The sequence below is a fragment of the Macaca fascicularis genome, chromosome 15, assembly GCF_037993035.2.
Source record: "Macaca fascicularis isolate 582-1 chromosome 15, T2T-MFA8v1.1".
NCBI classification, from domain to species: Eukaryota; Metazoa; Chordata; class Mammalia; order Primates; family Cercopithecidae; genus Macaca; species Macaca fascicularis.
Genome location: NC_088389.1, coordinates 78,114,759 through 78,131,245, shown reverse-complemented (window position 1 = coordinate 78,131,245; position 16,487 = coordinate 78,114,759). Strand labels below are relative to the sequence as shown.

Here is a 16,487-nt window from a genome sequence, read left to right as displayed (position 1 = left end):
TCTTCCTGATAAATTTCTTTATTTAAAATCTCTGTTTAGGCATTTTTTTTGCCCTAGGCTCTTTTCTTACTAGAAGCTGTATTAGGCATGTCTCTTGCATGGTTACATAATACCTTGCAGTTGTGACATTTTCATAATTACTCTCCTCTATAAACTGTGAAACCTTCTTGAGGGCAGGGACTGTGTTTCATATTCTTTGTATTAATGATACTTGGCACATTTCTAGGTGCTTTATAAATGTTGAATTTCTTTAAATGAGGACCTTGGATTAGAAGGGCTCATGAGGACCCTGGATTAGAAGGGCTCAGGTAGTGGTTTGTAGAGTGCCTTAAAATATATAGTATCACTACATACTTAATATCATCACATAAGGTTGTGATAAAGATACCATTATTCTGGGTAATGCCTGAGTTATAGTCACCATGCCAGATACATTCATATTTTCTTGCTTTTGAAGGTTTTATAGTATCTTATAAATATAGTTTCTTAGAACACCATTTCTAAGTCCATAACTTCAGTTTTACGTAGAATTTCGAGGCAGGATATACTGCCACTGGAAGTTTTAAAGAGATATAGGAGACTTTGTGTTTTAGTCAGTTTGGGCTGCTATAACAAAATACCGTAGACTGGGTGGCTTATAAAAAGCAGAAATTTATTTCTCACAGTTTTGGAGGCTGGGATGTCCAAGATCAAGGTATTGGCAAATTTGGAGTCTGGTGAGGACCTACTTTCTGGTCCTCAGAGGGCCATTTTGTGTCTCTATCCTCATATGGTGGAAGAGGCAAGAGACTTCTCTGACACTTTTTCTGTAGGGTCACTAATCTCATTCATGAGGGCTCCATTCTCATAATCGCATAATCTCCCAAAGGTCTCACTTCCTACTATCTTGGGGGTTGGGATTTCAGAATATGAATTTGTGGGGGACACAAATATTCAGTCCATAGCACCTTGTACTTGGCTGCTAGTGAGGAAAATTTATGTTAACAGTTGAATGAATAGCTCAAAACGAACATCATTATCATCCTGTCTTCCCTCATGTAGGACTGCATTTTCAAAGGTAAGACATTAATATTTACTAAATAAGACTTTGTTCAACTCTGTCAGAAACAAACAACAAATCTGAAGAAATTTATAAACACATTTGTTTAATGAAATTTCTCTCTGTTGTTAAATAGATTGAATTGCTTTATAAAAGATCCTGCTGCTGCTGCCACGCTGCTTTTGTTATTGAGCTCATTTATAGGTTAATTCTTAAGAATGCATAACTTTTCCAATGCTTTACTTAGTAAATAATAAATGTACTATTTGGTTACTTTTATCTCAAGGGTGTATTATAATTGGGACTTAGAAGTAGTTATTCTAATTTAAGTTGTCTAGATATCATAAGGAAAAAATGTTAATTGACTTTGGTTTATTTACTGTTAAGCTTTTATTGACTCATTTCTTTTACATAAGTTCTCAGGTGTTAGAGTATGCTATCTAGAGCCATTTGAAATTCTAAATTATTTTGTATTTATTTGCAAAGAATAATTTCAATAGCCTCATTTTTATGTTTGTACTATAGAATTATTCCTTGTAGTATGAAATTGATAGTTCTGGCTGCAGACTTAGTTTCCTGAGATATAATTTTAGGGCCAGTTAACTCAGTCTGTTGTTGTTTAGAAGGTAATAGAGCTACTCAGGGTGCTGAGGCTTGAGAATCACTTGAGCCCAGGAGGCGGAGGTTGCAGTGAGCGGAGATTGTACCATTGCACTTCAGCCTGGGTGACAGGTTGTTAATTTAATAAGAATATGAGTAATGATTCACAACTTCGGGAAGAAAGCAAAACAGTAGCTAGCTATTTATGTTCATTTTTAATATTATATATATGTCCTAAAATGACAGTATATGTTCATGCTAGATTTTTTTGGGGGGCATTATAATTATTATTTTTAAGATATGGGAGTCTGCTATGTTGCCCAGGCTGGACATGAACTCCTGGGCTCAAGTGATTCTCCTGTCTCAGCCTTCTGAGTAGCTGGGACTATAGGCATGCAACTCTGCACACAGTATTTAGGTATATTTTATAATTAAGTTCTGCCTTTATTTATTGAAGGCCTATGACTTTAACCTTTCAGGAACTGAGAATTTGAGAATGGTACAAATTGATAATATCATAGATTTTAGGCTGGGTTACTTTAAGATTGTCTAGTCTAACATAATTTTTCAGATGAGAGAACTGAGGAGAGTGACCTTAAATGACTTACAGAAGGTTTCTTGGCTAACTAGTGGTGGAGTTGGGCCTAAAGCCTCCACTTTTTCTTCTTTTTTTGAGACAGAGTCTCACTCTGTTGCCCAGCGCAATCTCGGCTCACTGCAACCTCCTCCCAGGCTCACGCCATTCTCCTGCCTCAGCCTCCCAAGTAGCTGGGACTACAGGTGCCTGCCACCACGCCTGGCTAATTTTTTTGTATTTTTAGTAGAGACGAGGTTTCACTGTGTTAGCCAGGATGGTCTTGATCTCCTGACCTCATGATCCGCCCGCCTCAGACTCCCAAAGTGCTGGGATTACAGGTGTGAGCCACCGTGCCTGGTCCAAGCCTCCGTTTTTTACTCTCTCTCCGGGTCTGTTTTTTTTTTTTTTTTTTTTTTTGCGACTTCTCCCTTAGTGGTGAACATAAATATAAAAGACTTGTGTGTAGGTACATACATAATTGGTTACGTTTTAAAACATTTTAAATCACTGTGCGATTTCAGATTATCTGTTTTTTTTAATATTCTTTTTTTCCTAAGCCCTGGTAATTTCTTACTCCACTGAAGTGATGATTAATCATCAGATACCACATGGGAAATGCAGAATCTAAAATCAGAACAGATTAAGCCAAGGAGATTTTTAAATAGTATATTGTCCTTAAGGAAGTTCAACGTTTGCCCCGATGTCAAATCATAATGGCATCTTGGAAATGTATTTCTTTATATGAACCTTACATTTCACCTTCAGCATCTCAAAGTAGAAGAAAACGGATAAGCTATCCATGGATGCTGTTGACACTTGGATAGTATTTATTATTTGGGGAATACATTATTAAAGAGAGATAGAGAAGGAAGTTTCTTAAATCTCTTTTCTGGAAACTTTCGCTTTGTATTTTATACATGCATTATCTGATTCCTTCATCTATCTTTTTTTAGTTTCCTAAAGTAGAAGGTGTGATAAAGATATATGTTTCAGTAATAATTATGACCTCAAAAGTCCTTTTGATTTTTATAGATTGTATAAGTATTTGAGCTTATGATAAAAAAATTTCTTCAGACTGTGAGCTCTATGAGAGCAGGAACTTAATCTATTTTTATTTCTTGCTTTGTTTCCATCACATAGATGAGTGAGGTATACTGTAGGTGGTCAGTAAATTTTACCAAGTGAATACATTAATGAGTAAAATTTAATTGGCTTGGCATTTTTATTAATGTTAATGGCATTTTAAAATCACATTGCTATGAAATGTATGGTATTATAAGATTATGTTGTCAAGCATAATTTATCATAATTAAAAAAAATTCCCTTTTATTTTAGATTCAGGGGTACATGTGCAGATCTGTTTGAAGGGTATATTGTGTAGTGCTGAGGTTTGGCCTTTTATTGATCCTGTCACCCAGTAGTGAACAAAGTACCTAACAGGAAAATTTTCAGCCCTTGTCCCCACTCCTTCCCACCCTCCTTTTGAAGTCCCCAGTGTCTGTTGTTCCCAACTTTATGTCTGTGTGAACCCAAGGTTTAGCTCCCACTCTTAAATGAGAACAGTCAAACATAATTTAAATACCATTTCTTTCATGAAGCAATTGCACTTTATACCACTCTTTTGGCAGTTTTCACTTTCTGTCACCTAGTTCAGGATTATAACTGAGTGTCTCTGTCAGACCGTATGCTTCTTGAGGATAGATAATTCTTATTTCAACTTTGTATCTTATCTAATCATTTCTTATATATAATGTGAAAAACATTAGAAAATAAAATCATGACATTTAATTGCATGCTAATTATAAAACTACTTTGTAACTTAGTGTAACTGAATTAATTAAATGAGTGTCTCTTTGAAGGCCTAGTATATACAGTTATTGGTGATAATAGCAGTAAACAGAAATCCGTGGCCTCATTTGGTTTATAGTCTGGCAGGGGATACAGATATTAAGTATGTAATGATAACAGCCTGTAGTCTCAGCTACTTGGGAGACTGAGGCAGGAGGATTGCTTGAGCCCAGGAATTCAAGGCTGGAATGCACTATTATTGTGCCTGTGAATAGCCATTGCACTCTAGCCTAGGCAATGTAGCAAGACCCTGTCTCTTAAAAAAAATGTAATGACAATAAAGGCATTGTGTCTTAAAAGCCCATCTGATGTTATCTGATGAAGGTGAAGTGTCAAGGAAGGACCTGAGGAAGTCATTTTAAAGCAGATAACTGAAGGATGATAGAAACTAGATAGGAGAAAGAATAGGAAGGGTAGAAGGGGAGAATATTACAGGTAAAGGGAATAGCAAGTGAGAAGAAAGCCCAGATGGCTTGATAAAGACCTGAAGGGAGTTTAGTGTGGTTTAGTGGTGAATGAAGAGGAAGAAATGAAGCTGGAAAGATAAACAGAGGCCAAATGATGGACGGTGTGTGTGAATTGGGCTAGATACTGTTTAGGCTAATGACGTGACCATATTTTTATTTTTGATGATCATTCTGGTATTTTAGTGAATTTGGACTAGGAGTTTTCAGGATATAATGAAATCTAAATAGGTACAAAAGATTTGTAGAGTGGGAAGTGCTTAAGAAGACCTTGACAAATTACTTCACCTCTCTCTCCTTCAGTTTCTTTATCTGTGTTATGAGGATAATATTATTTTTTATTTCATATGGTTGTGAGGATTAAATGGATTTAAAGACGTAAAATGCAGTAACTTGAACACTGTAAGGGTTAACAAGTAAATGTTAACTGTCATCATAATCATCTTGGGATGTTTGTCTGGGTTTGTTTTATGTAGATAGATCCTCACCTATGGAGTTTTTTCCAAAAATGCATGTTTGTTTCATACTCCTGGAGAGGTGATCCTGCCGTCTGTCATTCTAGAAAGGTTGTCAGGTGATTCTTTTTTTGTTTTGTTTTGTTTTTAAGATGGAGTCTTGCTCTGTTGGCAGGCTGGAGTGCAGTGGCGTGATCTCAGTTTCACCATGTTGGCCAGGATGGTCTCTATCTCCTGACCTCATGATTCGCCCGCCTCGGCCTCCCAAAGTGCTGGGATTTTTACAGGCATGAGCCACCGCGCCCCACCCAGATGATTCTTATGTTCACTAAAGACTGATTTTGGAGATGTGGTTGCTGTTCTAATGTGCAAATAGAGACTCTCTTCATCCTGAGTATCTAGCTTACAGTCTCCAGGTGTTGAATAATTTTCCTCAGTGTACAAAGAACTGTTTGGCATAGATGTAGGCAGGTCATAGTGGAATAGAAGAATCATAAAAAGAAGTTACACTTGATGATATGGTAGTTTATGTTATTTCATGAACTATAAGTTGATATTTGCTACTTTACCTGCATGATAGTGTATTTAGCTCATTCACTGGCTAACATATTTCATGTCTTATAGGTCAGAAGTTTCATGCATTCAAATAATGGCACCATTTCTGTGGTATCTGTATTGTGAACCATCTCAGTTACAAGAATATGCTAAACTCCGACTAGCCCTGCTGAAAGTCTTACTTCAACCCCAGGTTCTTTGTGACAAAGATCAACCATCAATACTGGAACAGCAGATACTTCAACTGTGTTGTGACATGGTTCCATGTTTGCAGGTAAGGTCTTCGTCCTCCACAAATACAGCATCGGCATCGGTAAGTGTTGTTATTGTCACAGACAAAGTAGTTCTAGAAAATAAGTGATTTGGCAAACTCAGACATGATCCTCGCTCTAGAAATGCTTACAATCTTTTGGGGAAGATGAAAAAAACAAAATCTAGATTTAACATGAGTGTATTATGTTTGATGTTAACTAAATTCACAGAAATTATAAATCAACATAGTCCATTTTGGGATTAGCAGGCGTGAAAACTTTCCTTTGTTTAAGAAACAGTTATCAGGTAAAAGATTTTGAGTTGAGTTTCTTCTGTGTAGACATTGGGACAGTAAGAAGGAAAAAAAAGACCTCTGTGCACATTGGGAAAAAAAAAAAAAGGGTGTGTCTCAGGGCATAAATAGCTCTGAGGATGCAAAGCCTGGCCAGCTGAGTGCCAGCTAGATTCCAGCTTCCACATGTCCCCTTGCAACATATGCAGCAGCTCTCAGGGATCCTGCTCTTGAGAAGCACACATGTAGTAAATGAGTTAGGACAAGTACTGTACATACATTCTTATAATTCAAAGTAGAAAGATGAAAAGTGGTTGACGGAGGTATGGAGAAAACACGGACACAGTTCAGGGGAAAGAGAAATTTGAGTCATTGTCTCTATAACTGCAAATGAAAAAAAAAAAATCCAGTTGCCCAGGTGTTGGGATTTTAGTGTAGTGATTCATTTATCAGTCCGTCTCTTCCCATCATCTAGGTTTGCTATTTGCCTGGAATGTGAGCACCATGCTGCTTAGCTGATGGAGGGAATCTGTGAACATATTTCAAAGTGATCACTTGAGGTCACACATGACCTGTTTTAAGTTTGTGTTAGCAAGGAGTGACTAGAGTAAATCTTTCCTTTGCGACTCATAAATAGGCTTTCCTGTAATCAAGGCAGAGAAAATTTAATTAAAATGAATTCTCCTGTGGCTTTTCCAAAGCTTTTGTTTTGTGCGGACAATAAAGCAATGTTTAGGCAGAACATCTTGAACTAGGGTACATTTTTCACATCATGGCTGCATTACCCTGTGCTGTGCTCCTTGGCAAAGGTTTGTCTCCATCTTATGAACTTGTGTTGACAAGCTTAAATGCTTTTAGAAATGAGCTCTTTGGAATATTTCTGGGAATCTGTGGCTTTTTTACCTAACAATTATGTGAGAAAAAAGGGAATACATCATTTGGAAGTACTAGAACTAGTGATATTAGCATACTTAATCGGTTTAACAAATCAGTGTTACTAGAATGAAGCATGTGAGGGTTGGAAGTGGTCTTAGAGAGAATATAGTCCGTTTCCCACCCAATACAGATGTTTCTTATACTCTCTGGAACATGACTATCTTATGGCTAATTGAATATTGATAGAGGAAGCATACTATTTTGCAAGGCAACCATTTTTTTTTTTTTTTTAGCAAGTACTTATTGACCTTCATTTTTCTAATTACTCATTCGTTTTCATTCTTCTCAGAAAGGCTTTTATAAGCTTTTAAAAAAACCCCATCTGTATCTTCTCTTGTCTTGTTTTTCTCCCTTCTTTCCTTCCCATTTTTCCTTCCTTCCTTTCTTCCTCACTTCCCTCCCCTCCTTATTTTTTTCTTCACTTTCTTAATCTCTCCATTGCAAATGGTTTCCCGACTTTTCTCTGTTTTGTTTTGCCAGGAATTTTCTAGTTTATTGGTGCTCAAAATGTGCTACTATGAAATGATCTTCTTAGAGCTGACTACAATGCTGTTGATGTGGTCTTACTTATACTGAGCACTAGGATAGAATCACATTTAAATTTTAAAAAACAAGTTTTAGAAATAACCATGCAACCTTGTTGACCAATGATGAAAGAATGGTCAGTGAAACTCCTTTTTCTATTTCTTCTCATGCCCGTTGCTCTTTCATTTTATAGATGTAGAATTGTCCTTTTCATTTTAATGGTGATTCCTGTCACCTCACATATTACCTATTGTATTATTAAATAATATATTTCTACATAAAGACAATGTTACTTCAAAATTATGCTTGTTTAGAACTTAGATAATGTTAAAGATTAGAGAGCCTTTAATGCTAGCTTGCTGAGGTTGTCTTTTGAACTTTTTTTTTATGGAAAATTAGAAATGTGCACATAAATGCACTCAAGGAAATATATTGTCAAATAAACATTAGGCTTTATTCTGTGGCCTTTTGACTTTCCTACTGTATGTTTGCAAGAGAGCAAAATAATTTATATCAGACTGTTTATTTTTTATAACAATGTTTTCTGCTATTTCTTCTCTTTGATCTTTTAATATCTTTTTTCTCTTGTTTGCTAGCAACTAATTTTTGTCTCTGTGTATAACTAATAGTCATTTGTGTTATTATGGTGATAACCACTGGTAAAAGGTACAGCTGGTCAACCGTAGGCTTTCTTCTTGATGAATTTAACAGACACAGGCTCCTGATGGAAGCAGATGGTCCATTGTTTGTAATCTCTGGGAAATGCCAGTGTGTCTGTGAGCAGGACCATATCCTTAATACCAACTCCAGAATTTTGATTGGAACAGCTGGGTTTGAATTGCATTGGGATTTTCAAGAGCACCCAAGTCCTTCCTATCTAATACATTAGCCTGTTGAGAAGACTACCATTTGAATATGGTCTTTTACTGTATCTGCCAAGTGTGGAAATGATACTCTCAGTTAAGGCTGTCTGAGCAAATATCTTGCAGATAAAGGGCTTAGTACCGTGTTAGAATAACATGCTGACCCTTTACTATCAGGTTATCTATGTTGGAATTGTAGAAATGAGAGTTCATTTGGAGAATTCAAAACCGAACTTAATTTCCCTCAACATGTTGGCATTGTCATGTAACTTGTTTTAAGACATCTGCACTCAGAGAAGCTAGAAAAATAAGGGAAGAGAAATTTGTGTCAGCCAGCAGTAACAAAAACAGTAGCAAATTGGATTTTGGTTAATAACCAAAGGATAAGGTGCAGTTGTATAGTTAATCCTTCATTGAGTTCTGTAACTTTTTTTCATCTCCTTTAAGTCTTTATAGGTTTAGAGAAAAAATTATATTGTTGAAAGCTTTTTGTGTACCTTAAAATTATCCTTTGGTTTGTGTATTTTTTAATATCATATAATGACTTTTTTAAACAGATAAAAGATTTGATACAGACAACAGAAGCGATGATGTTTATTGAGGAAGTATATTTAAGCCTTTTGCGTCATCCTGTTTTCTGGAAAATTCAGCTTACCCAGATGACTCTTCAGCTGCTGTGTGTCTGTGAAGTCAGCTTAAAGATAACTGGCGAATGTTCATCTTTAATTCACCTTTTAGAGCACTGTGTTGAACTTCTGAAGGAGGTAAGGATAGTAGTATATTATACTGTTCATGCATTGCTATAAAGAAAACCTGAGACTTGGTAATTTATAAAGAAAAGAGGCTTAATTGGCTTACAGTTTGGCAGGCTGTACAGGATGCATGGTGCTGGCATCTACTTAGCTTCTGGGGAGGCCTCAGGAAACTTACAATCATGGCGGAAGGTGAAGCAGGGGCCAGCACTTCACATGGCTGGTGCAGGAGTGAGAGAGAGGAGTGGGGAGATGCTACACACCTTTAAACAACCAGATCTCAATCACTATCGCAAGAACAGCACCAGGAGGATTGTGCTAAACCATTAATGAGGAACACCTTTGTGATCCAGTCACCTGCACCAGACCCCACTTCCAACATTGGGGATTACAGTTCAACATGAGATTTGGGCAGGGCCAGAGATCCAAACCATATCAGATAGACATTTTATTGTGTCAGTTATCACTCAAGTGAGTCTTTCAATAACTGGGTGGATGTGCTCATTTAGTTTGCGTATCAGAGGCATTTTGATCTAATACCATTAGAGCATATTGCTATTGCACTACTACTAATATCATTTGTTAGAAAAGGAAATAATTAAAATACTCTTCAGATCATCATTTAAAGATCACCACTGTGACTTTTTTTTTTTCATTTATTCATGCAGAACACAAGTATTGAACATTTACTATATGCCAGGCTTTGTAGAATACATAGATGAAAAGGTAAATTCTATGACCTCAAGAGACTTACAGAGATGCAATAACTAAATTATAGTACAATAAGAGAAAAGATTTTATGGGAGTATATTTAAAGTGTAATGGGAGAACAAGTTTCAGGAGGTAGGGCATGAGTTGAGATTTGAAGACTGAATGGAATGTGCCTGGTACAAGGGCCTGGGAAGGGTATTCCAGCTGTTGAACAGCATGTGCCCAAATAAAGAAACATGAAAGAGTAGTCAGGCTTGGCTTATTAAAAAACAAAAAAAAACCAAAAAAAACCAAGAGGATGTTTGATATTGCTGAAGGATTAAGATGTGGCAAATAGGGCTGGGCCTGTCTTCTATGCCATGCAAATGAGTTTACATTTTATCCTGTATGCTGTTTGAGATCTTTCAGCAGATCTCATTTTTTAATGTGTGGAAGATCTTCCTTGTAGGTGGGTGGAGAAGAGTTTGGGGCCACACACCACTAATAGGGTAGGAAGTGAGGAGGAAGTCTTAGGCAGTTAGGGCTGCCACAGACTGGGTGGCTTAACTAATAAAAATGTATTTATTGGTTGGGTGCAGTGGCTCATACCTGTAATCCCAGCACTTTGGGAGGCCGAGGCGGCAGATTATTTGAGGTCAGGAGTTCGAGAGCAGCCTGACCAACATGGTGAAACTTCGCCTCTACTAAAAATACGAAAAATTAGCTGGGTGTGGTGGTACACGTCTGTAATCTACTCGTGATGCTGAGGCAGGAGAGTTGCTTGAACCCGGAGGCAGAGGTTGCATTGAGCCGAGATTGCGCCACTGCACTCCAGCCTGTGTGACACAGCAGGACTTTGTCTCAAAATACATAAATAAATGAATAAAATTATTTCTCAGAGTTCTGAAGGCTGGAGAGTCCAAGCACGGGGTGCTGGCTGATTCTGTTCTTGATGAGGACTCTTCCTGGCTTGCAGCTGGCTTTCCTCGCATGGTAGGGAGAGTATGAGCTCTCTGGTGTCTTTTCTTATGAGGACACTATCCAGATTGAATTAGGGCACCCGGATGACCTCACTTAACTTTAATTACTTCCTCACTCCAAATACAGTCACATGAGTGTTAGGGCTTCAACAAATACATTTTGGGAGGACACAGTTCAGTCCATAGTGAGGGCCTAATGAGGGAAATGGAAGTGGGAAAAGGGAGACACAGAAGATAGAATCAGTAGGGCTTTATGATTGATTAGATGGTCAAGGAGAAGGGTCCTTGATAGAATCTCAGCTTTCTATTTTGGGCTACTGGATGATGCCATTTACTTTGAGAAATGGTAGCTGATGTTGGAGGGAAGATGATTAATTTTATTTCAGATATACTTGACTTGAGGTACGTATGGATCATAGATAGTTGGATATATGGTTTTAAAATTCAGGCTAGAAGTCTAGGCTAAAGGTGTATATTTGTAGACATTAACTTTGGGGTGGGGATTTTAAACATGGGATTGGATGACAGGGCTTGTGGTGGAACTCTGGGGTGGTCGTTATTTGGAATTTACTGATAAAGAGGAGTCTGAGAAAATATGTCTAGAAGGATCATATATAACCAGCAGAGACAGATGACAAGAAAATCAAGGGAAGGAATACCTCAATAAGGGGGAATGGTCAACAGTGTCATGTGTCATAGAGCAATGATGTAAAAGTAAGGGATGGAAAGTATTCTCAGGATGTAGCATATAAAAGCTTATTTTTAACATTAGAGGGAGCAGTTTCAGCAGAGTGGTGGTGGTGGTGGTGGTGGTGGGGAAATTGGAATTAAGGGAGTGTGAATGGCAGGTGAGGAATTGAGAGAGTAAATGTAGATTTTGATGGAAGATGGGAACCCAGGAAGACTCAAGTATTATAAGTCATTTGTCAATTTGCCAATCTTATGATTAGAATGATTTTACATATACTGGGACTCTAAATAACATATTTTTCTACTGTATACTTATATACGTATCTTATGTATAGTAGATATATATAATATATATCAGGTATAATTATATCTTACAGATATAATTATGTTATATGTCATATAGATAGTATATAAATACATATAGATAGATGTTTTATAATTAAATATTATACAGAAAGATATTTTATAGATCAGCGTTATGTAGATAAATTGCCAGTTCTGTTAACTGTAAACATAATATCCATGGGTAAACCCCGTATTTTTTCCTGTACTTTTAGTAGATTCATATGAGTAGCAATTATAATTTCATAGAGTTTAGTCCTTTTTAGTATAATTCTCTGACCATTTTTTTGTATATTTCCCCCCCACCCTTAGCATATATTTGTTAAGCAGATGCCTATGGCAAACACTTTGCTATGGCAATTAGTTGAAAGCAGACAAGGTTCATGAAGCTCATGTTTTAGTCAAATGGTTCAAACTAGTGTGCATAAAAATCACTAGGCAGAGTCTGTTAAAAATGCACATGCCTGGGCCTTATCCCTAATGATATTGAATTAGTGGGTCTAAGTGCAGCCCAAATATCTCTATTTTAAAGTAGCACCCACAGGGGATTTTATCATTTATTTTGCACATAAGACAGATAGCACATAGATCAAAACATAGAACTTTGAAACCATCACACAGATCAAGAAATAGAAGTTTCTAGCCACCACAGAAGTTCTCCACAAGCCCAGTCCTAATCATAACCTCTTGTTTCCCCTGACTATTCTGACTTCTGTAGTAACCACTTCCTTACATTTCTTTATACTTTTATCATCTCAGTGTGTATCTCTAATCATCATAATATGTTTTGGGCTATGTGTGTGTGTGAGATCTTTTAAGTTTCTTTCCAATTAAAGTTCATCCCCTTTCGTTTCCTCCCCCACTTTTCTTCCCTGCAGTTTGTGTACTGAATAACCTGGCTTGTGTGAGCTGGAGAGTTTCCTATCTTCTGGATTTTGCTGATTGCATCCATATGGTGCACTTTAATACAGTGGTCCCCAATGCCTGGGTCACAGACTGGTATCGGTTCCTTGCTTGTTAGGAACTGGGCCACACACAGGAGGTGAGCAGCCCAGTGAGCCAGCATTACTGCCTGAACTCCATCTCCTATCAGATTAGCCGGTGCATTAGATTCTCACAGGAGCATGAACCCTATTGTGAACTGTGCATATGAGGGATCTAGGTTGTGTGCTCCTTATAAGAATCTAAATAATGCCTGATGATCTGAAGTGGGACAGTTTCATCCCGAAACCATTCACTGCCCCAGATGTGTGGAAAAATTGTCTTCCATGAAGCCAGCCCCTGATGCCAAAAAAGCCAGGGACCGCTGCTTTAAAGTGTTTCGCTGTTCAAAGGTAGTTAGCTCTAAAGGCTTGTTTGGATTCAGGATATTTTGTTTTTGGTTTCCAAGACTACAGGGGGTGGTGTGTTCTGTCATCAAGAAGCACAATGTGTGTTGCTTTTCTTTTTATGATGTTAGTAGTCATTGATACTCAATGCCTAGTTCTGTTAATTAGGAGTTGCAGAGTGGTAATGTTCTAATCCTATCATTCCTTCTTCATTTATTAGCTGGAATACTTCCATAAAAAGAACCCTCCTCCCCCAACAGCCTACTAGTTGGTTATCCACTAGTAAAGGAAAGTTAGGATAAATGCTTTACTCTTTTGCGTTTTTCTTTACTAACTTTAAAAAGTATTATGAATTCATGAATTTAAACATATTTGATGCACTTCAGTCTATCATAGATATTATCCTTATTGAATTTTAAATTGTCTTATTTTGGCCACTGGGAATCTATTAATATAAAGTTGGCTCTTGAGTCTAATTTTTAAAATGTTTTTGGTTATAATGTAGAGTCGCAGGATACTAATGTCATTTAGAAGAATGAAAAGATTTTTGATGAGGGAAAGTCCTATTTATATCTCTCATTTGCCCAATATTTTTAAGTTTTAGAAGGAAATAACAACTAGTAGAACTGTTGAAATATTTGTGTTATGAAGTTTTCTGTCCCCCATCCCCATCTTAGTGTTCCTGAGGTTAAAAAAGTGAGCCTAGGAAAATTAATTTGCAAACATATACTATAGGTCTATATGTACTATAATTTGAAATAAAATGAAGTAGAATGAAGCAGTCTTATGTATTTTGACACCATACCCACATTTCCGTATCACTGGGTTTATCAACTGGATGTTTTGTTCAAATATTATATTAACTTTTCCCCCACTCTGTTCTCTTTCTACTCTTATATTAGAGTTGTATCATTGTATATTGAAAATGGATTTATTTCTTAGGCTGCATTAGTTTTTGTGGATTTGGTCTTAGTTGAGCCATTTTTAGCCTGATTAGAATAATCATAATTTAAGGTCCTTTACATTTCAAGCAAAATAAATGCACCCTGACCAGCAAAATTAGGCAAAAATGATGCACATTGGGAGGAGATTGAGTAGCTCTCAAAGTGAAGAATGAGTGAAACATTTCAGCATTGGGAAGGGTCGGAAACTTGCGGTTTCTAAGACACTACTAGCTGATGACTCAGTTCCAACCAACTTTCTTTGCTGTGTGTCTAAGTTTTCAGATTTTGTAGGAAAAATGATCTGTTTGGCCCATCTTAGCTTGATGAAGCTCTGGCCAGGGGAACAGAGTACGTAGCAAAGTTATGGCACTGGAGGATTGTGTGAGTTGGGCCACCATCTTTGTTTTGTCTGCTACCTTCTCATGCCTTGTTTTCTCTTTAAAAATACTTTTCCATGACTTTACTGTAAAATCCCTGAGAAAAGGGACTATTTTGTCCACAGTGGCATTTGTAGACCCAGCTTATGTACTTACTGCCTGGTACATAGGTGGTGTTTAGTGCTATTTTCATTTGACTTGAGGACAAAAAATGTGGACTCCAGGTTGTTTTCTGTTACTGGGACTCCTCCAACATCTGTGACTGAGTATAAAGGCATTTACTCATTTTTTTTTTCTGTATTTTATTTCATTTTTTTAAAATTTCTTCTTTTATTTTATGTATTTTATTTCCTTCTTTTATTGTATTTTTATTTATTTATTTTATTTTCAGGCTGTGAGTTGGCCTGAGTTTCCCTAAAGGCAAAAGTAGAGACTGGGTTCCCACAAAAGCAAAGGCTTATATGACTGGAATTAATCTGCCAATGTGATCCCAGCAAGCAGCTAGAGAGGGACAAGAGGAGTGAAGTATGGAAGGTGGGAGAGGCAATAGAGGCATCATCAGGTAGGCTACTGCTACGAGCAACTAGTTGCTTGATCCCACAGAATCTTCTGAGAAGCCTTATGAAAGAAGGATCTGGAATTAATGGGAAAGCATTTATCTATTGGGTACTATTGCCGATTTGTCAGCTTTGGCCTATGGGGCTTTAACTTCCTTGTACTTCTAGAGTGCGCTGTTCTGGGGCAGGAAGCAAGAGGTGTATGGTGGGGACTTAGGGGACAACCATTAGGTTGCACCTGTGCAGAACCAGTTACCACAGCAGTAGCTGTAGCATTTGAAGTGTGCAAATGGGATGTCCAACACTGGGTTTTATTAAAAGATCTTATTAAATGGTACCATCCTTTGGTGTCCATTAAAAATCAATCAGTCAAAAAACTTGTAACCACTAAACTTGTAAGTAGTTTAAGATTTATGTGATCTAATCCTCCACCAATTACTTTTCCTTAGTTTTGATCTTGAATCTCCACTCTTTTCCTTTCACCCTCTATTCTGAACAGGCCAGTCTCACCCTTCCTGGAGAAGGCCATTTTCATTTTTGCCTTCATACTTTTAAGTTCCATCCACTTAATAAAAATACTTCTATTCCATTTCAGAACTCTAAAAAGCTACTTTATGGCCCTTGCAGTAATAGCTTGTGTGAAAAAGGCTTTCCAATAATAGTGTTACTATATAGCAGTGCTTTTCTTTGTTGTTGATTCTCTTGGAATCTAGTGAATCTGAAGTTTAAATGGTCTTGTTGGTTTTCCTTTTGTTTTTTATGGACATGCAGAAATTGAAATGAAATTGGGGAAGATATAGCAAAGAATGGTGTGATAGTATATACTGTAAGTGTGTTGGTTTTGAAATGCATGTATTATCCTCAAATAGATAAGAGTGCTTCATTGTTCTCAACTCTATTTCGAAGCAGTGAACACATATATTCCCAAAATACATAGATTGGAATATATCCCATTTTTAAAAATTCACAAATTTTTTTCTTTTGCTGTTTTGTTTTTCAAAAGTCCATAAACAAGCACATGAGAGGATTTTGTAGGTGAATTTCACTCTTCGAATGATAAAACTGAGATTTTAGAGGGTATTTGTTAATTGATAGTATCTTCAAGATTATAACTTCTGAGTGTGCCAGACTGTATTGTTTTCACTCAGGCAGGTGGTCCTTTAACATGTGGCTCTAACTCACAGATTTCCTTATTTTCCTGTTGTTTTTGTTGTTGTTGTTGTTGTTTGTGTGTGTGTGTGGTTTTTTTTTTTTGCCTGTCTTTACTATTCATAGGTACTTCTGCTCTGCAAGCACTTCTGTAAACTTCAGAATAGTCATTTTAGCTGAACCTTTCTTCTTTAGTACCATAATACATTAAGATTTACTTTATTTAGAAACCTCAAATAACAGGTCATTTGTGTTTTATTAATGTTTATTAA

At 36.9% G+C, this 16,487-nt stretch overlaps 1 protein-coding gene across 5 annotated transcripts in view; it reads left to right on the top strand.

Moving 5' to 3' along the window:
- FOCAD (focadhesin) overlaps positions 1–16,487 on the top strand; it is a 318,797-nt gene that overhangs the window by 80,512 nt on the left and 221,798 nt on the right. For all 5 annotated transcript variants that reach the window (XR_012424668.1, XM_065530469.2, XM_065530470.2 and 2 more), the window contains 2 exons: positions 5,608–5,812; positions 8,964–9,170. Coding sequence is in view for 4 of the 5 variants with exons in the window: in XM_065530469.2 (XP_065386541.1) it covers positions 5,608–5,812; positions 8,964–9,170 (412 nt within the window). In the remaining variant the exon portion in view is untranslated. The remainder of the gene's footprint in view (positions 1–5,607; positions 5,813–8,963; positions 9,171–16,487) is intronic.